Source organism: Pyxicephalus adspersus, chromosome 8 (genome assembly GCF_032062135.1).
Source record: "Pyxicephalus adspersus chromosome 8, UCB_Pads_2.0, whole genome shotgun sequence".
In the NCBI taxonomy this organism is placed as follows: Eukaryota; Metazoa; Chordata; class Amphibia; order Anura; family Pyxicephalidae; genus Pyxicephalus; species Pyxicephalus adspersus.
The window spans coordinates 73,873,375-73,897,786 of record NC_092865.1 but is presented as its reverse complement, the minus strand read 5'-3'; the positions used below and the strand labels follow the sequence as shown (position 1 = coordinate 73,897,786).

At 40.1% G+C, this 24,412-nt stretch overlaps 1 protein-coding gene across 3 annotated transcripts in view; it reads right to left on the bottom strand.

Moving 5' to 3' along the window:
* Positions 1-586: 586 nt before the first annotated feature.
* Positions 587-24,412, bottom strand: part of FAM83F (family with sequence similarity 83 member F) — a 92,049-nt gene continuing 68,223 nt past the window's right edge. The window contains exons 4-6 of one of the 3 annotated variants that reach the window (XR_011922036.1): positions 17,225-17,838; positions 13,165-13,436; positions 587-1,759 (exon numbers count right to left, since the gene is read on the bottom strand). Coding sequence is in view for 2 of the 3 variants with exons in the window: in XM_072421159.1 (XP_072277260.1) it covers positions 13,372-13,436; positions 17,225-17,838 (679 nt within the window). In the remaining variant the exon portion in view is untranslated. Of the gene's footprint in view, positions 13,437-17,224; positions 17,839-24,412 lie in introns of all 3 variants that reach the window. The other 2 variants (XM_072421159.1, XM_072421158.1) reach the window with 2 other exon arrangements.

Genomic DNA, 24,412 nt, shown 5'->3' with positions numbered 1-24,412 from the left:
TAGAGATAAAAGGAATGAGAGATATGTTTCACCATACCTGAAAGTACCAGGTTTTATCTTCAATGTGCTGCTAAGAAGGGGAACATTTAGATGGACCTGATGCTTTCCCATGCATTGGCAATGTATTGTTTTAAAGCCCAACTGTATCTTTGCCATTCTCACCCTTTGAATGCCTTCCCACTTTTGTATATATGTCATTATAGTCAGCTTTTTCAGATGTCTTTTTACCAGTCACATAATGCTACAGGGGAATCGTTGCCACTTCTTAGATGTCAGGCTGTCCTCAATGATACCTAGAACATCTGTACCATTCTCTGTTTAACTGAATTGTGAATGTAGGGCACCAAATTGATGCTCCCCTACAGGGGCCAGGCGTACAATGTTATGCAGTCACAATACTTTCAATTCAAAGATATTAGATAGGAAGCAGGGTATTGCAGCCAGAGCTGCTGTTTTACAAAACATGTAAAATGGCATTGGGCTTTAAATAACTAAGTGAAGTGAAATATCCAAATTACAAGCCGGTTGGCTTTCTGCTAACACTGTAGTATTTTAACGTACGTAGCTCAGAATCATACAAGAGATGTGGTTTAAATATTTTTTATTGTAATAATATATACCCTTTCACTATTCATGAGTTAGTTTTATTATTATATTTTTTTGAAAATATATACATATATACAATGTTTTGTATTTGGAATACCCCCAAAATTAAAACCTAAAGGATGCATGATGAAATACAGCCATTTATACCCAAAGAATACACTTTGATTACAGTACTACAAAGAACAGCCTCACAAAGATTCATGAACATCAACACGAAGGATAATTTTAAAAATTAGACTATTTCAATAAATATGCCTTTCTTTTAACAGATATTGGACACAAAACAAACACTTTGTCTAAGCTCACCTTAAGGGGGAATATTGAAATAGATATTAGTTGTTTATTCAGAAGTAGTTTCTAAAACAAAAAAACACAATGGTCATTAGTGGGTCGGTCCTATACAGTAAAATTTTCAAAATGGTGAATGTTATTGAGATATGTAACTTACAACACAGACTATAGAGAACAGTAATCGGGTGATGTAACAAACAACACAGGGTATGTAGTAAAGTAATTAGAAGTAGCTACCATGCTGTCTCCTATATTGCTGATCAGTGGGACAGAAAAAATGTCCCAAAGTTGGTAAGTTCTTTAGTATTGGTGGTCAGTGAGAGCAAAACTGCTTCGAGTCACTGGTTAGTGGACAAAAATATGCCACATGGTCACTGGTCAGTGCACAAAAATATGCCCCATGGTCAATGGGAATACTTGACCCATCGTCAATGGATCAAGAGCATCTCCAAATAAGTAAAAAAAAAATAAAAAAACAGACACCAAGACAAGCTGTCTGCCATAGAAGTAAATGAACTTCCTGGTTGCTCATCATAGAAAATATTGGCAGACAGTTTGGTGCAGAGCCCAGTCTGGCATGGAGACAGCTTATTATTTGTATTTGTACTGGAGAAGGGGGTGATGAAAAAAAAATAAATAAAGATACATTTACTTTATATGGCTAAATATGAGACACGCAGACACAAAACAGTCAGGAGACAACTCATTTTCTGAAGCTTGAGCAAAAAAAAAATTATTACTTGAAAGACTCTGGGATGATAATGATAATTTATACCATGAAGTAGTGATGACACTGCCTTGTCTCTGTCTAAAAAAAAAAACAAAGCTGTCATGTCTTCAGAGATCAGTTGACCAGGAAAGTCTGCAGAAATGAGATTATTAACATATGTAAGCAATGCTAGAGACAAAGTAAGCAGTGCTGAAGACAGCCTAGACATTATTTATAGTGAACATAATTTTTGGAGCATCACAGAGTTAACTAGCAGTGGTCATCCTAGTAATTTTTCACATTTACATTACTTGATAATTTGCAAATTCTAGGTTTAATTCACATACTATCACACTGGATCTTTATATTTAAAAAAAGTGGCAGTTATATTATGGTTTTATTTAAAATGTATATATCAAACCAAAGTGATTTTTTCAGTTATTGTGGGGAAGGATTGGAACACCTGTTGGGTTTTTAATTACAAATATAAACAACTTATGCTTACTGAGTGTCATAGCTAAGGCAAGAACTCAGCAAATGAAGAGTCAACCAAGCTTTCTGGTTCTTGCTTATTTGGTTGGGACTGTGTTGATTAAGATGTAGAGGGTTGAGAAACCTGCGGGTTGAGAAAAAGACAAAAACTCTAAAAAGCAAAAAAATCACTCACGCTTTCTGTTTTTTACTTTTTTGGGTGTAACTGTGTGGATTAAGGTAAAGAGAGTACAGGAACTTGTCAGATTTTCTCTAGAGGTGTGGATGTTACTATGCTAATGGTAAAAATCCAATATTGGGAGAGCCCATCACATTATATCATATTAAAGTGATTTTAATAAAACATCAAATAAATCAGAGCATGGAGGTAAAATACAGAAAAATCTATCCATACTTCAAACCCACAATAGTCCTTCCCATACAAGGTCTTTCTGGTACTATACTCACCTGGGTTCCACAATGCCCCTCCTTGGGTCCTGATATGTCAAAACCAACAGAATATTCGGGGTTTTTATGCTATCAGCAGCTCCATAGATATTTTCTCACACTTACTGTCCAGTAACAATATTTTTTAGACAGGAAATTAAGGTAAATTTCCAGCAGCAAGAAGAGAATATTACTAAGACCTCCCACATGACACATTGTGCTCTCATCTGAATAGGAATCATGGGAAAACGTTGAAACTAAAGTTCTAAACTCTAGGTTTGCATGTCACTGTACAATATGTTTAAATATGTTATACCCTTTATTATTAAAGCACTCCAGGAAAGTGATTTCCTGCTGCATTTCATGGAAACATTTACACCATCAGACTTTTTACAGAGTAGATGGTGTAGAAAGCTCGATAAAGCAGTACCTATCTTTTAAATCTTTTAAAAATATGTTTTGTTTGTTTTTTCAAAGAACTAAATAAACTTTGCTACTATTACACTTGTTATAATGGTAAAACTGTAACCTCCTCCTTTCTGGTATTTCACTAACCCGACTCTCTCTTCTACAATCTATCATGAATGCTGCAGCCAGACTCATCCATCCTTTCCATTACTCTTCTTCTGCTGCATCTCTTTGTAGTTCTCTTCATTAGCTTCCATTTCACCTTAGAATCAAATTCAAGCTCCTATGCTTTGCCTTCGAATACCTCCACAGTTCTTGTCCCAATTATCTTTCTGACCTGGTAAAAAAATACTCCCCTAGCTGCTCTCCTCGTTCCTCCAATGACCTACTACTGACTTCCTCACTCATAACCTCATCACACCCATGGCTCCAAGACTTTTCTGGAGCTACCCCAACTCTCTGGAATGGTCTTCCTCAGCCTATTCGGCTTGCTCTTACTTTCTGCCCATTTAAAGGAGCTCTCAAAACCCATTTTTTCAAACTTGCCTACCCATCTTCTCTCTTTTGAAACCGTCACTACTTCCCACCACTACATATCTCCCCTCCTATTGTGTGTTACTTCCCCCACCTCCTAGAATGTAGTTAGTCATTATAAGTTTTCTAGGAGAACAATACAGTAATTTGGTAAACTAAGTTGATTTTTTGCCACCTATACCCCATTCTATATGCTTTCTGGATGTGTTTCTGCCTTAGCCAATGATCAGTACATACAGATAGAATCTAAATGACATGATTTTTTTTTTCATTAAATCAACTTCTGTCTATGTCCCGAGTCCCAAAGTGATGTTGGGTAGGAAAGTAGGCCTAAACCCAAGAGATAGGGAGCTAGGGGAGGGGCCAGCATGACTGAGGGGGGAAGGCCAGAAGGTTATGTGAGGGAAAGGGGGGCGGAGGATGCCATGATCTGGAGAGTGTGAGTTGAGAGGAAGAAAAAAAAAAACAATGGGTGGGCAAAATATGAAGGTATAAGGATGGGATAAGTAAGGGGAGGTCAGAAATTTAAAAAGATTGAGAGAGATAAGATCCCTGGGACTGAGAGATGGAGGAGGTTCTAGCCATGTTGGAGCAGCTGGGAGCCACAGCGGCTGTTAAAGGGCCAGACTGGTTAAAGGATCAGGTGGCCACGGTGATGCAGGGGACCTTTTTAACCTTTGGGGTTGCAGGTTCTGAGGGGTTACGGCCTCCGGAGAGCCTGAGCCCAGAGGTCTCCAGGGCTTGGCGCGCAATGGGAGCCCCATCGGGGAGCCTCTAGGTCGCCCCACCAAACAGGCATTTTCTGGAAGGGCGGGGGGTGCTGGGAGGAATCCCCCTCTGAGGTGGAGCCTTTGGGAGCGCAGCCCGGGGTCACCAAGACCCAGGCTGCGTTCCCGTTCTGCTAGGACTCAGGAGCGTGCGGCCTCAGCTTCTTCCAGGTGCCGGGGATTGTCAAAGGTGGAGGCCCGTCATGGAGTGGTATCTACAGCCGGGACGAGACGGAGCGAGCGGAGGCGTGGCAGAACGGTGGCCCATTCAGGGGTTGAAGGCAGATATGGCCTGGTCCTTCCCAGGATGGCGTCAGGATCTCGCGTGAGGATGGCCGGCAGCGGAGCCGGCTCCACCAAGATGGCACCGGCGACGTCCTGCGTGGCCAGAGGATGTGCATCACGGGATGCCAGATCCGGAAGTGTGTGACCAGAAGGACGCACTTCCCAACGCAACCCAGAGGCAGGGCGCGGGCGGCAAAGCCGGCTCTCGGGTTGCCTGCCGCTGGCCTGGACCAGGAAGAAGGGGAGGACTGGTCCCTATCTAAGGAGGAATTGCCGGATCTGCAGGAGGATTAAGACCGCGAGGAATGTGCGGCGTCAGGACCTCCAGCCACGGGGCGTGCAGGCTGTTCCAGGGGCCATGAGAACAGTATAAGAATGGGTGGGGATGTGTGCAAGTGCAAGTGGTCCGGTAGAGAGATAGGGGAGTGGAGAGAGCAGGCTGGATAATAGCATAGGGAGGTATGGAAGTATGCCACAGGTCTTGGATGGGGTTTGGGCTGTGTTACAGGAATTGACACAGACAAAAGGTGGGGGGATGGCAGGGGTAAGGTCATGGGTCAGTTTGGGAGCATGGGTAGGGTGCAATGGTTGGAGGGGCAAGCAACAGGGGGGAGGGAGGTTTGGGTCCCAGAGACGACAACGGCGTGGGACAAAGATCCATCAGCACTAGGGTGACAGAATCAGATCAGGTTAGTGTGGGGGATAGTGCACGTGGCGAAGTATATGTGTGGGGGATAGTGCACGTGGCAAAGTATATGTGTGCTTCGAAGGTTCTCTTGGGTCAAATCTGAAACAAAAGGTGGAGGAAAAAAATTTGCATAAGGAGTATGTGAAAATTTTTACGCTTTAACTTTCAACGGTGGGAGGTGACGGAAAAAAGGGGAAAGAGGAGTTGTGGCTCCATCGGTTGATCCCACGTACGTTTGGGAACTGGCTACAGGCCTTTTCCATTTTGGCTAGTGTGGTGGGTGAAAAGGCGCCCGAGCATTGCTCGGCTTTTTTTGGATATTTGGAGGGTATCAGTGAAGCATACTGGGTGTATGGGGGACAGGCCTGGTTAAAATATGACGAACAATTTAGGCAAACCATGGCGATTCGTCCGAAACTGAGATGGGACCATAAGGACATTGGACTTTGGATGTGTTTGATGATGTCAGTGAAGGTGAGTATTCAGCCCTTTCTTGGGAGTGCTGGAAACCAGAACACCTCTGTTTTTTTGGCTCTACAAAGAAAGGGGACGTGCTGGCAGTTTATTAAAGTGGGGTGTAAGTTTGAAAACTCCTGTGGTTTCCGGCATGAGAAATGTGCTGGCTGGGGGTGAGCGCATAGTGTTGCACACTGTGAGAAACAGTTCCGCCAAAACGGGGATTGTGGATAGAAAGGATGCGACCTTTCCTAAATAGATACCCGGACCTGTTTTTGGTGGGTTTTAGGATCCCATGTGATATGGTGAAGGTACTCGAGAATTTGAGGTCAGTGCTGCGACACCTGGAAAGGGTACAGGAAAATCTAGAAAAAGAGGTGAGTCTGGGGCATATGGCGGGACCTTTCACCGAGCCCAATGTTGGGGATTTGGTGGTGTCTCCTTTGGGGTTGGTACCCAAAAAGGAGGCCAAAAAATTTAGATTGATTTGATTCAGTTAATGCAGCTATTGATCACGAGCTTTTCTAGGTTTCATATGCTTCTTTTGACAGTGCTGTCGCATGGGTAAGGAAGTATGGTGGGAGGGCGCTGTTGGCGAAGGCGGATATTAAAGGCTGCTTTTTGCTTGGTTCCAGTCCACCTGGAAAGCCAAAAATGGTTGGGCTGCATTTGGGAAGGTAGGTTTTTTTGTGAACCTGTGTCTTCCCATGGGCTGCTCTGTTTCCTGCTCACTTTTGGAAACGTTTAGTACGTTTCTGGTGTGGGTGGTGCGCGACTTGTCAGGTGTGAATTCTGTATTACATTCCAGGATGTGCAAGGTGTTGCTGGGCACTTTACAACATGTTGCAGAAAGGTTTTGGGTGCCATTGGCACCTGAAAAAACTGAGGGTCCGGTGACGGAGCTGTCTTTCCTGGGCATTGTAATTGATACTGTGGTCATTGAATGCAGGTTTCCGGAGGACAAATTGGGAGCTTTGAAGAGGGAGGTGCGTGAGGCGTTGGGTTGCCGCAAGTTACATTTACGCCAGTTACAGTCTTTACTGGGTAAGCTTAATTTTGCGTGTAAAATTAACTTAAGTAGGATCTTTGCACGGCGCTTGGCGGCGGCAACGATAGGGGTTCATTGTCCAAATCATTTTGTGCGGCTGACTGCTGAGCTGAGGGCCAATTTGAGGGTACAGCAGCTTTTTCTAGAGGAGTGTAATGGAAAAGCGTAATGGATGACAGGGCCGTTGGACACGGACAGGGTCAGGTGGGTATGGCGCATATTTTCAAGGAGAATCCAACGCTGGCCTGTGGCCGCAAGGAATGGGTGGAAGTGGGCTTGGTGAGCAACCTGAATTTGTTAGAATTGTTTCCGGAGCTATAGGGTTGTCATTTTGCTAACAAGCAACTTCGTTTTCATTGTGACAACTTGGGTGTGGTGCAGGCAGTGAACAAATGGTCTGCGTCATCACCGCCAGTGACCCGGTTAGTGAGGCATCTGGTGTGGCTGTGCCTACGTTGTAATGTGTACTTGTGGCTGGTGCATATTGCAGGCAAATCTAACATGGTGGCGGATGCTTTGTCTCAGTTGCAGTGGTAGAGGTGTTGGGAGCTGGAATCGAGGGGCAAAGCGATTCGGGACTCCTTGCCCGCGAGAATTGTGACAGAATCGTGATGTCCCTTCTTTAGCAGTTGGTAGCTAAGTCCACGTGGTTGGCTTACACTAAGGTGTGGAAAGAATGGAGCTGTTTATACTGTAAGTTTGGCGGAAGACTATGCGTATTTGGTTTTGTGTTTTATATGTAGGAATATTGATCAGGGTCTGTTAGTTTAGTATTCGAACTAGAAAATGGCCAGTTTAGCCTTTTGGTCTAAATGTTGGGGTATTCAGGATGCTACAAAGTCCTTTATTGTGCGGCAGGTTTTAAAGAGTTATCCGAAAGGTTGAGTGTCGATTGACATACTGCATCTAGGATCCTTTAGGCTGCTGAATACATTATGGAGACGGGTTGGGGAGGATATGTGTGGTGTTGTCTATCTGTGGTGTCTGTCTGTATGTGAGAAGTGATCTAAAAGTGAATGTGAAAGAAGAAATTGCTCATGGATCAAGCGATGTGGTTGAGGCATTATGGGTGGAGATGAATGTGGGGTTAAATAACACACAATTCATTATTGGAGTCTGCTATAGGCCCCTAGTGCTATGGAAGAAATAGAAAATCAACTATTAGAACAGATAGAAAAGCAGCAAAAAGTGGAAATGTTTTAATCATGGGAGGTTTCAACTACCCTGACACTGACTGAAGTAATGGTACTACAGGAACAGCAAAAAGGGAGGAAATGTGTGAATTTAATACAAGATAATTGTATGGTACAGTTTATAGAAGCCCCATCTAGAAATGATACTCTGCTGGACCTAGTGCTTTCTAACAATGCAGAGCTTATAACAAATGTGAATATAAAGGGGAATCTGGGTAGCAGTGACCATAATATGATTTCATTTAATGTAAACAGGAAGCAAAAATAGGAAAGATAAAAACCTTTAAATTTAAGAGAGCAAATTTTCCATTATTAAGGGCGGCTCTCTGTGACTTGCACTGGGAGACAATATTGTCGTCAAATAACATTGAACAAAAATGGGAATGTTTTAAGTCTGTTCTACAAAAGCAAACTGAAAAATATATTCGAATGGGTAATAAGTTTAAGAGGCTAAAATTAAAACCTATGTGGCTCACAGCTGATGTTAAAAAAGCCATAAAGAACAAGAAAAGGGCATTTCAAAAACATAAAAATGAAGGATCCCGTCCCGTTGAAAACTATAAAGAATATAACAACAGATGTAAAAAGGAGATAAAATGTGCAAAACTTTAAAATGAAAGACAGATTGCAAAGGAAAGTAAGGCAAACTCTCCAATTTTTTTAAAATATAGTAAACAGCAAAAAGACCAGATCTGAGCATGTAGGCCCCTGGCAGAGCTCAAGTCCAAATTCATTAGCAATGTCACTGCCTTAAATGAGTCACAATGGCTCAAAATTGATATGATTGAGATTACATCCATGTATCCTCAAAGAGCTGAGCTCGGTTATTTTAAAGCCATTATTTTTAATTTTTAGAGACTCTTTAGTCACTGGCAAGGTACCGAAGGATTGGCGTAAGGCCCATGTGGTTCCTATCTTCAAAAAGGGAGCAAAGTTATTAGCAGGTAACTACAGACCGGTTAGTTTAACGTCCATAGTTGTAAAGGTCTTAGAGAGTTTGATAAAGAACCACTAGAGGAGGTTCGGCTAGAAAATAATAATAATATAAGTGATAGTCAGCATGGCTTCAAGAAAGACAGAAGTTGTCAAACAAATTTGCTCTCTTTTTTTGAGGAAGTAAGTAAACAGGTAGACAGTGGAGTAGCAGTTGATATAGTGTACTTGGACTTTGCTAAAGCATTCGACACTGTACCCTACAGTTGGTTAATATGGAAGTTAGGGGGGAAAGGTTTAGAAAAGTCAATCTGTAAATGGATAGAGAACTGGCATAAAGACTGCATCCAGGGAGTTGTAATAAATGATTCATACTCTGAATGGTCCAAGGTTATTGGTGGTATACTCCAGGGTTCAGTGTTGGGACCTTTACTGTTTAACATCTTTATAAATTATATACAGTTTGGGATTAAAAGTACCATTTCTGTGTTTGCAGATGACACCAAACTATGTAATGGAATTAGGTCCATAAAAGATGTCTATAATCTACACGCAGACCTGGATGTACTGTGTGATTGGGCAGCCAAGTGGCAAATGACATTTAATATAGATAAATGTAAAGTTATGCACTTGGCAGCTAACAACATGCATGCTTCATACTGTCTAGGGGGAATACACTTGGGGGAGTCAGAAATGGAAAGGGATCTGGGGGTTCTGGTAGATCATAGATCTAATAATAGCATGCAATGCCAAGCTGCAATATCTAAAGCTAGCAAAGTACTTTCCTGTATTAAAAGAGGAATAGACTTCAAAGATCGAGACATAATCCTGCCCCTGCACAGAGCATTGGTCAGACCACATCTGGAATATGCAGTCCAGTTTTGGGCACCAGTTCACAAAAAGGACATTATGGAATTGGAGAGAGTGCAGAGAAGGGCAACTAAACTAATAAAAGTAATGGAGGAGCTCAGCTATGAGGAGAGATTAGCTGAACTGAATCTATTCTCCCTTGAGAAGAGACTTTTAAGGGGGGATATGATCAACCTGTATAAATATATAAACGGTCCATATAGAAAACTCTCTTCCCCATTATTTACTTTGAGATCATTTCAAAGGACAAGAGGGCACTCTTTGCGTATAGAGAAAAAGAAGTTTAAGCCCTGGATAAGGAAGTGATTCCTCACTGTAAGGTCTGTGAAATTGTGGAATCGGCTCCCTCAGGAAGTAGTTTCAGCAACTACTATAGATTGCTTTAAGAAAAAGCTTGATGTTTTTCTAGAAGCACAGAATATAACTGGGTATTAAGGCTTTACAGTAATTAAAACAGTGACTGTTGATCCAAGGAACATCTGATTGCCTCATGGAATCAGGAAGCAACTTTTTCCCTGTTGAAGCAAATTGTACTAGGGTTTTTTTTTGCCTTCCTCTAGACCAACTATGTCATAAAACATAGGGTTTTATATCTGGGATATGTTTGTTTTCCCAATGCTTAAACTTGATAGACTTATGTCTTTTTTCAACCTAACCTACTATGTATTTATGTAACTTGTGGGGAGGATAAGGTTTGGATGCATATTCGCAGGCCTAAGACTGATTTGTAAGGGTGGAGTTTTCAAGTAGAGCTGTCTAAGTTGGGGTAATTGGGGCGTGTCTGGTGGTGAATTTATGCAGGTATTACCCAAGGGGGGGGGACCGTTCTTGATTCATTCTGATGGGTCGGCCCTTTCCAGGTATCAGTTCTTGATGGTTTTCAGAGGGTGTTTGCAGGAGGAGGTTTTGGGGGAACGAGCATACGTGTATTATTCTTTCCCTATTGGGGCAGCAACAGAGGCAGCTGCATTTGACTGAGGAGGGAAGGCCAGAAGGTTATGTGGCATGTGGCATGGCATGATGTGGAAGGTGTGAGTTAATAGGAAGAAAAAGAAGAAATGGGTGGGCAAAATATAAAGGTATAAGGATAGGATAAGTAAGGGGAGTTCAGGAATTTGAAAAGATTGAGAGAGTTTAGATATTGCCCACAGGAGATTGGCGGTGTGAGGTCCTTCGGGGACAGGAAGTGGTGGAGCTGCTTTGTTAAAGTTTTGAAATGTGGAGAGCCATCTATGGTATGGGGCCTCCATATGTTTGAAGGGGTTAGGAGGTGGTAAGGTTGGTTATGTTATGCGTGATTGATATTGTTCCTGAGGCAGTGGAGTGGCGTCTCGGAGCCATTGAGATATATCAATTAAAATGCTGATCCAGGGGTAAAACGGTGGTGAAGGAGGTAATTCCCACAAGGACCTGCCACCTGAAGGAAGGGTGTTTTGTTGATGGAATCACATACTTGTTAATGTTTGTTAATTGTTATATGGTTGAAATGTAAATATAGTCATTGCATTATATGGTGAAATATAGTTATATGCATTATATGTAAAAATTAATAAGGCTGTAAGGCCATTTTCACCATACGCTTGGGTGTTTGTCTTTTTTTTAGGAAGGTTGGTAGGAGGAGGGTGAGAATGTGTTGTGAGAAGGTGCTCTTGCATACCGCAGTCACACGTGCTGCTCAGCACACCAGATGATAAGGTATGATGACAGTGGAAGTTGCAGAAATGCTTAGCACTCAGACATGGGCAGCTGCACTATAAAGCTTTTTATAAAGAGCTACCAGTCCACTCCTGGAAATATTCCTCACTGGGCAGCGATGTATGTGGCCCAGGTACAGGGGTATCTCCCATACCCCCATATGGCAATCCTGTGTAAACACTTCACAGAATAACTAATAGGTGTATAAAAAACATAGTATACAATCATTTACTGGAACTAATTACATTAATTTGGACAGTACTGCAGTATGCTCTTTGTGTAAATTCTTCTACTAAAAATCCTTCTCTTCTGCATTGTGACGAAAGGTATGTGTGGCCCACATCTTACAGAGAGATGCTGAAAAGCCTGTTCTGTTTCTCCAGAGAGACTGCAGCTTGGTCTACCTCTTCTTGCATATGGCTAAATAGAACAGGGAATTAACCCAGAATGACTTCCAAAGGCCTGTTGTGATATTTTGATTTTGATCATTTAAAGAGGCATCTCCCATGTATCTGCTTGTTAATATTGTATAGTTTCACTTTGTAAAAATGAAAAATTGATCTTTGAGGGGTAAGATCACTGCAGCACAAGCATCAAGGACCCCAATGCTAGCAGCACAGTAACCTGTAGTTTCAGTAATCATTGATCAGGCAGTATATGACAACTGACATGCCTAATTAGCTTTATTTCATTATTATAATGACAGCCAATTTTACTGCCGTAATTGCAAAGTCATATTTCTGCAATAACATTCCCACCTTTAATTAGAGCACTAAGAGTCAGGTCCCACACCAGTAAAATTAGGGGATCAAACTGTTGCAATAAACTTGTTATTTATACCCGTGTCAATGGCCTGTGAATTTTTTGGGTTCACAATCCTGGAGGATCACCATTGTTATAGCTGATCCCATGCAAATCAGCAGGTCTTGCGGTGGTAGTTCTATATGCCACTATACATCATGGAACCTACTACTACCTATTACTATTACCAAATAAGGTTTCTGGGAGAGATCACGGTTGCTGCTGTATTCTGTAGATACCTTTCACATAAGATATCTTAAGGCCAAAAATATCCCAGCAGCTCCATCACTCACCAATATCAGGCAGGCAAGTAATACACTCCCTACATTAAAAATGCTTATGGTGCTTAAAATAAACAGTCTATTAAAACCTTCTTCTTTTAGACCTTAATGCTGTTTGTATTTTACTTTACTAGGTTAGGAAGGTGGACAGAAAAAGTAACAATAACAAAAATGTTTCCATCCTTTGAACATTTTGTCTCTTACATGTCAAACATGTCCCTTTTTTCAACATAGAAGTAACAAAAATTAAAACTAGTCATTTTATTTAATAGAAGAGAAAGATCACTATGTATGCATTTATTAGTAAACAGCTGAATGCAACCGAGACAAATCGGAGAACTGAAAAATTACATTAGGCTCAATTTACAAAACTTTAGAATAGGCATGATTTTTATTAGCGGTGGCAGCTTTAGTTTTGAATCTTACTGGACTTGGCTAAAAACACTGGTCAATTTTATTAAAATTTTGTCTATAGGTTTATGTGTTAGCTTTGTGAATTGAGCCTTTGAAGTGAGGCTGTATCCTCAAATTCTTGAGAAAAATGGGCACTATGAGCCTGATTTATTATAGCTCTCCAGGGCTCCAGAGCTCTCCAGTGAAGCTGAATAGTGGTTACTTACACCATCTTTACAGTTACATGAAAAACATACAAAATGCAATGAATTCATAAAGAATGCCTACCTTGACTAGGTTAGACAAGGTATTGGAAGGCTTGGGACTTCTGATACGTTCACTTGTAAAATTAAAATGTGTTTTAAGCATTTCTCTCTCTAACTGCGTATTAACTTGCAGGCATAGAACAATGACATGTCCTTTTGTTGTTTTTTTCCAAATCAACATATTGTCTTGATTGTAAAGTTCTATTCACCATTTTAGGAAGTCATTCTTTCAGTACAAGGCACACTTGTTTTGTTTTATCTTCTCACTCTTAGTAGAAACAAGACTGGTGCTACCTGTTTTAAGGAAATGGAAAAAAAAAACAGTGTCACTGTTTTAACAGCCGGTTTAAAAGGAAACTTGAACTAAAGAAATATACATGTCATGCTGACCTGAAAATGCTAGCTGTTTGGCAGATGTTTGGAAGCCATGCTAAATAAACTACTTTTTTTATGGCTTACAGAATAAGAATGAAATCAGTTCTGACATCATAATACCTTTCCTCTTATTCTTTTTACATCTCAGTGAGGCAATGAATAAAAGTAAAAATGTACACACGTGCAATAATTGTCGTTAGAAAACGAACAACTAACAACAGATCAACGATTATGCACGATTATTTTGAACAATCGTATTGTGCACAATTCTGTACATGCTGTAATGATATGATCGTTCAAATATATTCCACCAATAATGTACACACGCTAGATATGACCGTACACACAATAGATTGTGAACAATCGTTGCCCAATCAGATCCGCCAGGATGGTAGTTAGTTTCCAGCGACAATCCTCATTCATCGGCATCGTTGTGCACTTTTTTTGTTAACGATTATCGGACGAACGGACATTAGTCGTTCGTTTCCAACAATAACTATTGCACGTGTGTACAAAGCTTAAGAGAAAGCTAGGAAAGTAGGTTGGTTAGAAAACGGCCCAATTTACCAGCCTCCATTTTCCTTGTTGAGGCAACAAGTCACTTGACAAGCAGGAGGATGAAAATATTTTCTTTAGTATAGATCCTATCCTTCACAAAGTTTGTACTCCAGTTTCTGACAGGGAAAGTGGTTTTGTGAGGATTAGCTTCAAGGAGTAAGTTCAGTTTCAGAGTGCTGTGCCCACTTTTATTTACAAAAACTCCAGCACAAAGCAACTGCAAAGCATGGTTCTATCTCACAGAGGATCAATGTCATTCACAGCAAGACCAAAAAACACCATATTTAGTCTCCTGGCTCTGGTTTACCAGACCAAAACTGTGGGAGTCCTTCTCCCAGCTCACAGGCTTCATGCAACCTTTTTTTTCCTGAGCTATTCCTGGCCTCAAACATCAACTCCCCCTGCCTCAAAGACCTGGTCCATTTTTTCCAGTCATTGGCCAGTGGCTTCAGATCCATGCTCATTTCCTGGCCTGGAAAAGGGGTGAAGTGTCAGGCCCATGAATTCCTTCCAGGACACTCCAGCCTTGGATGCCAAATAACAAGCTCCAATTTTGCAGCAACACAATTAAGCATGGTACTATCCAAGCCCTTTAATCCCTTTCCCAATGGAAAGCTGATATATATGCTACCCAATATCCCCTGAATTTGGCATCAGGTGTTTTATTATGCCACATTTTCTTCCCCTCCAGATCCTCTGTACATATAGTACTGTTGTAAAGGGCAAGAGTCTCTGCACTAATCTTCCCTTTCTAGGTGCTACACACTATTTTGCTAAATTTTGTGGCAACATTTCTGGATGCACATTGCTCCACTGAGAACCTTACAGTTTTGAACACAGGTTCTGTTCCTCAGCAAGCATAACATTTTAACCACCTGGCCGTTAAACCTGACCTTGGTTCGGGGTAAAAACACTTGCAAAACATTTTCTCATGTGGTTAAAAATATAAACAAATGTTATATTGCAATCCGATTGTCATACATTGTATGACAATCTGATCACAACTGAAAGAAAATACTTACCCGGTCCCCACAGCTCCTCCGGACACGTCTGTCCTCTTCCTTCTTCTTCCAGCGTGTGCAGTGACAATCTCCAGGGTTTTCCCGGTGACGTGGCTGCAAGTGTCAGTGCAGGCGGGAGGCGGGGTGGGAAATTCAAATAACTTTGTATTGAACTCAATACAAAAAAGCTATATTGAGTCCAATACAAAGAAATCTTTATATACTATATAATTGTGTTATATATATATTATATAAGCTACTGTACAATTACATTACATTATACACTATTTTTTTTAAAGATTTTTTTAAAAGTTTTTTTTATGTTTTATAAAAAAAATTTTTATTATTAAATTTATAAAATTTTGGACATAGTGCGGTGAGTTATGCAGTAATTCGGTGAATTATAAGTAATTATTGAGTAATTCGGTGAATTATAGCCTACAATCTAAAATAAATTTCCATGCAAAAAATGTAACACTTTTTGCATGGAAGTACAGAAGTTTGGAAAGAATTAGAATATCCGGCGTTCGCATATGCGCCCCTCGCCGATTCCTGTTGATGTCCGTGCATGCGCCCGTTGATGTGGGTTGTAGCGAGAAATTCAAATATTTTGTATTGGATTCAATACAAAGTTCTGTATCCAATCCAATACAAAATAATACAAAATATATTTATGTGGTTTTGTCTATAGGCATGTGACTCTGTTTTAAAATTTACAACACTAGGGAGGTGTTTTAGAAAAATATATTACTATAAAGTATACCGAATTATTGCATTGTCAGTATTTTTGATTTATTTATGTATTCTTGTTTAAGCTGATTTTTGTGTTTTTTATTTAATTTTATTAAAAGTAATTTTTTTTTTTTTTTACATGATTGTGTGTTTCAAATTTTTTTTATATTCATGATATCTGCTAGACCCTTGCTAGGGTAAGTTACAGGTCTACAATTTAAAAAAAAAAATCATGAAAAACAGTGTACCGCTTTTGGTACAGAAATCTAGACATCAGTGTAACGCCCAGGGGGTTAATAAGCAGATACATCATGCTGAACAATGTTTGCAGACATTTCCGAAAAAGGGTCCAGTGTTTTAAAGGCAAGCATTAAAATGCTAATAAAGTGCATAAAAATGCAAATAAATGCAGTAGGAATGTTTACATGTGTTTTTTAAAAACATCCGTGTAGACCCAGCCTAAGCTGCACACAGTTCATTTATCCTTTCATGGCTAGTGTTACTCTCCTTTGCAGGGAGGCTTGCACCCACTGGCACTCAATTGACAGGTTCTTCAGATCCATTTGATGCCAAATATCCCCTAAATTTGGTATCAAGTGTTTTATTATATCACAGTTTCTTCTTACACATGAATTTGTCTCTTTGTCCTCAGCAGGCAAAGTAAAGGACCCTAACCTTCACCTTAAACAAGCCTTATTTAAACCTTTGTGAATTGCTTTGTGAAAAGCAATGACTCTTTATAGTAAAGTCTGTCCTTTATTACTAGCTATTTATTTATTTGGGAAACAAAAACAGAATACAGATTCTTATTTCCTGTGCTATTTCCATTCTAACAGAAGACATCTGTAGACCAGGTAGAAAAATTTAAATACCATCATGCAAAGTCACCCCAGAAAGAAGTCTCACCTTGGCCCTGATTTATTAAAGTTCTCCAAGGCTGGGTAGAATACACTTTCATCAGTGAAGCTGGGTGATCCAGAAAACCTGAAATGGATCTGGTCCAGGATTGAAACCATTTGCTAACAAATTGCTAATGACTTTTATGAAATCCATTCCAGGTTTTCTGGATTACCCAGCTTCACTAATGAAAGTGTATTCTCTCCAGCCTTGGAGAACTTTAGTAAATCAGGGCCATTGAATCAATCAGCAAGTCCACTACCCCCCACCAAAAAAAAAAAAAAAAACACTGGAAGAAACCTAAGAAAAAGGGATCTAGGAGACAAACATTAAAAATACTTTAAATAATGAATGTACTTACAAATTCTATTTTCAGGTTTTCATTTACTCCTTTCCTTTTTTGTGGTAGCAAAATGTATACTTTTTTATACTTTTGCTTTTCATATATAAATAGTTCAACTTAATTATTTATCAACCAGACTCTGTAATAGAATTGACCCGACAAACCTGATATCTTACCTGAAGCTCTTAAATCTTGATGGCTGCTGAAGTTGTTCTTTTGACTTGAGTCCTGGGTTGGCTTATTAATTATAACAAAGCTTTCTTCTGCTTCCTTCTCTTGAGTACTAGATTGCCGTTTGTAAAGGGTAAATCTTGATTTCTTGGGAGACTTATTTGTTCGACTCTCCTCTGTTACTTTTCCTGTTTCTTTATTTGTTCTAAAAGCCACTTTTGGAAGGTTCCCTAAATCGACATTTTCTGGTACCTCTTGCTCAATATTAATTAGGTCCTCTAGGTATTTTTCCAGTCTTTTATCTCCTTCAGATTCTCCCTTATCACTAGAACTTGGTGGACTTGGAGTCCCAAATCTTAACATTTCACCAGGAGCTGGACTCCTCCCAACCACTAGTGAATATTTGGGATTTATAAGCTTGCGAGCCACAGTAGATGAACGTGCCCTGGCACCCACCATGGGACTAGGTCGCACATCAGCTAAGGAAAGCTCTTTGTAAAGATTTACTTCTTCTGATATTGCATAGAGTTCACGAAATTCAATGTCAAAAGGCTCAGTGTACTGCCCAGACAAGAATGTCATAATGTTGCGATCAATTCTTAATGATGACCAGGTAAGCCTACAATGCAAGTTTTAACAGTTAGTTTTCGGTTAGTTAATGCAATATAATATTGTTTGCAAAACCTAACATTGCGAGGAATAGCAGTTGTGTAACACAGTAATTATTAAATTACCTAAGTTAAATATAGAAAATTTAAAAGTAAATGTAAAATATGCCATCAATTAAAACTATAATATAACTAATAATCCCTTGATTGGTGGTGTTTAGACAAGCGCTGCCCAACCTTTTTTTGGGGGGCCGATGTTGACGTTAACATTAAAAAATGTAAATTTAAAACTAGAAAATTAAATTGAATTGTTTCTAGTTACAGTAACCTACATGCACTAAAAAAAGAAATTACAAATTAAGGATTTCACTATTTGTTGCTCATTTTATTAATGAAAGATACAAAACTAAAGCTACGTACACACATGCAATTGTTGTCATTGAAAAGGATCCTTTATGATCTTTTCCAGCGATAAGAACCGCATGATGCATGCACTGTTCTGCTCTATAGAGAGGGGAGGGGGAGAGCGATGGAGCAGCACGTTGCTGCATGCTCTCCCCCTTCCCTTGCAATAGGATCGCTCGTCATTCAACATCAATGATGAACGATGCGGGCTGTACACATGCCAGATTCTCACCCGATATGCGCCCTGAGCCAATTATTGAGCGAGAAAAATTTGACGTGTGTACGTAGCTTAAGTCTATCATACAGTGCTGGCCAGACATATATTGCTCCCTGCTCCCCATTCATGTACCATAGAGCACAAACTACGCCATACAATGTGATGTGTCCTGTCAGTTATAAGGCGCTGGTAACCTTCTTTGTACCCCAAAATCTCTGCAATGGAAGCTTCCAGAAAAATGCAATTCATGTGACAGATAGCCAAGGGGGACATGTTCTTGCTACCACATCTTCAGGTCCCTACATCTCCCCGTTCATGAGAAATTAGGGTTCACAGAAGGTAAGTGGCAAGATAAGTGTAGCAAGGTATATTAGCTATAGTTTTTCCTATCTTGTGATGGGAGATGCGTGTGCTCCATCCCCCGTCAGACAACAAGCAGAGAGAGCAGGAAGGGAATGAGAAGAGGGCCAGATGTGGTAGCTCCATGGGCTGGATCTGGACCAAGGGCCGTAGGTTGGGAACCCTTGGTCTAGAGGAATTCGTGTTCCTCAGCAGACTGCAATTGCATCCAAACTACCCTTAGTAACACTCACATCTGATGAGCGTCTGTGATCAGCTGACTGTGCAGAGAAAATAAAGGGATGCAATTTCAGTGCAGCCTGAATCATGCAAAACCAAAACTAAGGCTAGAGGTCAGTTTTAACTCTATTAAGATTAGGAGATGCTCTTCTGGCCCTCAATTTCAGGCAGTGTTTCACCGCAGTAGAGCATGCCCAGCCTATTCCGTCCGGCGAGACAGCTGAGGAGTTCTGGGAATTAGTGTGCTGCGGCTTGCAACTTCCTTGTTTCCTTTTGGCTGTGTTTTCTCTCTCAGCATCCCATGCTCCTGGTCCTCTGCCAGCCCTTCCCCAGATGCCATTTAGTAAGTCCTGGGGGTAACTCTGAGCTGGTAGATGCAACCAGTCTCCTGAGGCTGAGCGGGGGCTTGGTAATGGTGAATACTGCAGTGTTAGATTGGGGGACTTGTGTCTGGTGGGCTTGGGTGCTATACCAGGGCCTTAAAATTAACCCTTCACATATTAGCTGGTGATGCAATTAAATGGTATACTTGAGTATATACCCATTTGTTAGTTAATAAATGAAATAATACATTGATCAGGCTCCCTTTACCACAGTCTGGTTTTAAAAGCGGGCTGCACTTACTAGATCAGGTTCTTGGGCTGAGATAGTCAGGCTCATTGAATGAAAACTTCTTGTTAATACGATCACTGAATATTGCTTAATTTTGACTCTATACAGGCATAGAGATAGAGTAATACTTGCTTATATGGTATTTCTTGTGCATCAAAGTTATACATTCACTTTTTACTTTTAGGGCAGGTTCCCTTATGGCGACAACAGTGGACGAAACCTGTGCAAGGTGAGTAATGATGGTTAGTTGTATTGTCTTTATTAGAAGAATGAATAACAGGGTGACAATTGGAAAACCAGGACCCCAAGCTTTGTGACTCTATAATGGGAAGTACCTGCAAAAGAATATTTATAGCAGGATCACCAGGTAAAATTAAATGAAAGCTGCGGAGATTATGTAAAGCTTCCATTGCTGACCTGATTCTATAGAATACAACTTGCCTGGTTGGCGTTCTCATCCCTTGCATTTAATATATTCTAAATCAGTGACCCAGAATAAACATACATACAGCTTTGATGTTGAGCTAATTGTCACACAGTTAACTACGTGCTTGATTTAGGTGCAAAACTAAAATTAGTGAAACCAAAAGATCAGCTTTGCATTTGGGCAATTAGCATTCTTTATATTGAGTCCAGCATCTGCAAATTACAGAATCCCCTAGTGATTGGTCTGCTTTAATATTGTAATACTTATGTGAGATTTTACTGATTCAAATTTCATGTACTGAACATTTAGTGAAAAGTGGGAGATTGTTTTTAAATTGTATCTTCTTAGGCCTTAAAGCGGAACTAACAAAAAACTAAGCAAACAATTGTGATCAGGCAAGTCCTTCTACAATAAAATAATTTTACCTCCCTAATTACATTTTTTTTAAAATACATTCACCTCTCCCTATTCCATCGTAGACTGCTGCCTGCATCTTCTTTCTGCTTCCTTGTTGCGATTTTCAGCCATCTTGATGGTGAGCAGGGAAGAGCATTCAGTCCCGGCAGCCTCAGGGGAATCCAGGATGTGCCAGGAATCCCAGCATCCTACACTTCTGCATGAGCAGCTCAGCTGTCTTTTTTGACAGATTAAGAAAGTGGAACTTTAGTTAACCTTTAACACTGAACTATGAGAGAAGGTCTCCTGATTCCCCACCTCTAAAGCACAGGGTATTTTGGCTGGAAGAAGGAGCAGCAGGGGCATACTTCAAATTTAGGTATATGGGGTATGAAAATGGCTAGTAAGCGGCCCATTTTATTCAAATTTTCTCTTCCTGTCTCATCTCCATCTTATTAAAATGTATGAATCTGGAGTGAATTTACCAACCGATTGTAATATATATATATTATATTTATATATTTATACATATATATATATATATATATATAATTATATGTATATATTTATATGTATAATTTTGTATTTATTGGACAATGAAGTAAACAAGCTTCATTGGGTCATCATTTTCTTTTATATGTGCATAGATTGTTTTGTGACTTCTAACAGATTGATTACTAATTGGAATATCGATAGTTCATGCTGAAAAATTGGCAGTGGATTTGCTCTTGTGTACCAGGCCTAAAGGAAACCTGTCATGACATAAATATGTAAAATGCCACTGCAGATGTGGTTTTGAACAGCTTGGATTCACTGTCTTAGGACAAGTATGGGTTTCTGGCTTTTATTAAAACAGAATTGTTGCTTGCTTTGCGTATGATGTATGCCTTGGTGAGTTTTCTCCTTCATAGTACTCTCATATAAAAAATGGCACAATGGCTAAAGGAATGGTTGTATGCAATACATGTTAATCTTTTTTTAAAAACAAGAATGTATTATATGCAATGATGTTGCTGTATGAATTATTCACTGTATAATATGTATATATTTTTGTATTTTCTGTATATAGTTGGGGTAATTCACCACATTGTGATAACAAATGTGATCTGATGAAGCAGGTTAATTCTGTGAAACGCGTCATTACTATGAATATTGATCAAGTGACAATGCTTTTGTATTGCTGTTGATGTGAAATACCCTTTGTTGCATTGTAAATGGAATTAAATGCACTAAAAAAAAACTTTTTTAAATAGTCAAATTGCCTAAATTATTATATTTTATATATTTGAATATATAAATTTTGAAAAAAAAATTGTGTCCATGAACTGCCTTTGGAATATCAGGGTAAATTATTTTGTTGTGTATCAGGAGTGTGATGGCAGTGGGAGTGGGTTAAGAGTGCTGTTTAAAAATATTGTAGATTTTATATCCTGGAAAACCCTTGTACTCCCTATATACAATAGTGATACTGCTTTGTGTATGGCATACGGATGTGTGCTTATCAATGTTGGATAAATAGGGCAAACAGGGAAGTGTGCTGTTATGTTTATATGTTTATGTGATTTTATTAATTTATATGTGGTTTGCACATCAATAATAATAATAATAAACAGGATTTATATAGCGCCAACATATTACGAAGTGCTGTACATTAAATAGAGGTTGCAAATGACAGACAAATACAGACAGTGACACGGGAGGAGGAAAAGACCCTGCCCCGAAGAGCTTACAATCTAGGAGGTATCACACAATGACCCTGATTTACTAAAGTTCCCCAAGGTTGGAGAAAATACACTTTCTTTGGTGAAGCTGGGTGATCTAGCAAACCTGCCATGGATTTCCTAAAGTAATTCCCTATTTGTTAGCAAATGTTTTAATTCCTGGATAAGATCTATTCCAAGTTTTTGGATTACCCAGGTTCACTGAGGAAAGTGTATCCTCTCCAGCCTTGGAGAGCTTTAATAAATCAGGCCCAATAGGAGGGGAGATATGTAGTGGTGATACGTAGTCAGGGTTTCAAAAGAGAGAAAAAGATGGGTAGGCAAGTTTGAAAAATTGGTTTTGAGTTCTCTTGAGCAGAAAGTAGGATCAAGCAGAATAGGACGATGAAGACCATTCCAGAGTTGGGGAAGCTCTAGAAAAGTCCTGGAGCCGTGCGTGTGATGAGGATATAAGTGAGGAAGTCAGTAGTAGGTCATTGGAGGAGCGAAGAGAGCGGCTAGGGGAGTATTTTTTTTACCAGGTCAGAAAAATAAGTGGGACAAGAACTGTGGAGGGATTTGAAGGCAAAGCACAGGAGCTTGAATTTGATTCTCAAGTGAAATAGAAGCCAATGAAGAAAACTACTAAGAGATACAGCAGAAGAAGGGTGGTGCGAAGGATGGAAGCCAATGAAGGCCATTGGGTCAATGAGGGAATTTGGGAAAGCAGACAGGTAGTGGATAGAGATGAAGAGAGGAGACTTGAACCACAGTAATAGGGCTGAGGGAGGTCAGTGATGATTTACAGGTGGAAGGGGTGGATATGATTGGAGTGGCCCGGTGATCAGAGACATGATGTCTGATTTTGTCAATTTTATCTCCAAAGTAGGTGGCAATGTCTGGGACAGAGAAGGTAGTTGTGGGGGGAGCAGTTGTGGGCTTTAGGAGGAGTCATTTGTTGAGAAGAGGCTGCGTGGGTTGGAAGTTTGAGAGGAAATGACAGAGGAGAAATAATTTTGCTTGGTGGCAGTGAGTTCAGTGTTAAAGTGTTGCAGTCTGGCTTTGTGGTCCAAAAAGTAAGCGCTTCAGGCCAGATTTCCTCGCCTTGTGCTCAGCTGCACAAACAGTCTTCTGTAGATGTTTGGTGTGATTGTTGTGCCAGGTTTGGCAGAACGCGGGCAGCAGAAGGTGGTAGGGGCAACTTTATCCAGAGCCAGAGAAAGAGTGTGGTTGAACTGAGTGGCAGCCTAATCTAGAAATGTGATTTTAGAGAGGGTGGGGGTTAGGGACATAAGGCAGTTTAAGAATGGGTTGTGGTCAAGGTTATGGATATGTTTCTGCCATTGACGGGGCCTGGGATGTGACAAAGGGGGGCAAGAACTAGATAGGTTAAAAGTGATGAGGTTGTGATCAGAAAGGGGAAATGGCAAGTTGTCAAGGAGGGTGAGACTGCAGAGTTTGGAAAATACCAGGTCTAAATTGTGTTCAGTGATGTGTGTGGATCTGTTTATGTTCTGTGTGAGTCCAAATGTGGTAATAGAGAGCAGTTTAACAGGAATTAGGACAGGTGTGAAAACATAGGATCCAGCTGGGTAATTATACTAAATGTATCGTTCTTGCAAAACATACCAATCTGACATACTGTCATGATTGTAGAGTTTATCTGTGCAGTGGCAGACATCAGAATAAACTATTTGCCAATGGGAAACTAGTACTACATTTGTACTACTACTCCCCTGTTGTAGTTTATCTAGTTTTTACAAATCAAAAATACCCCTTTCCCTCCACCTCCAACTAAAGTTTCATGTTTAATATGGGTGATTCATAGTTACATAGTCAGTTAGGTTGAAAAAAATACACCCAGAAGTCTTTTAAGTCCAACCACTAGGGAAATAAACATATCCAACATTTAAAACCCTATGGACATAGTTGATCCAGGGGAAAGAAAAAAAAACTGGTTCAATTTGCTCCAACAGGGGAACAAAATTCTTCCTGATTTAATGGCCCTGATTTATGAAAGCTCTCCAAGGCTGGAGAGAATACACTTTCATCAGTGAAGCTGGGTGATCCAGTAAACCTGGAATGGATCTAGTCTAGCATTCAAAACATTTGCTAGCAAATAGCAAATGATTTTTAAAAAGTAATTCCATGTTTTCTGGGTCACTCAGCTTCACTTTTGAAAATATATTCTCTCCAGCCTTGGATAGCTTTCATAAATCAAGCCCATTGAGGCAATCAGATATTCCCTG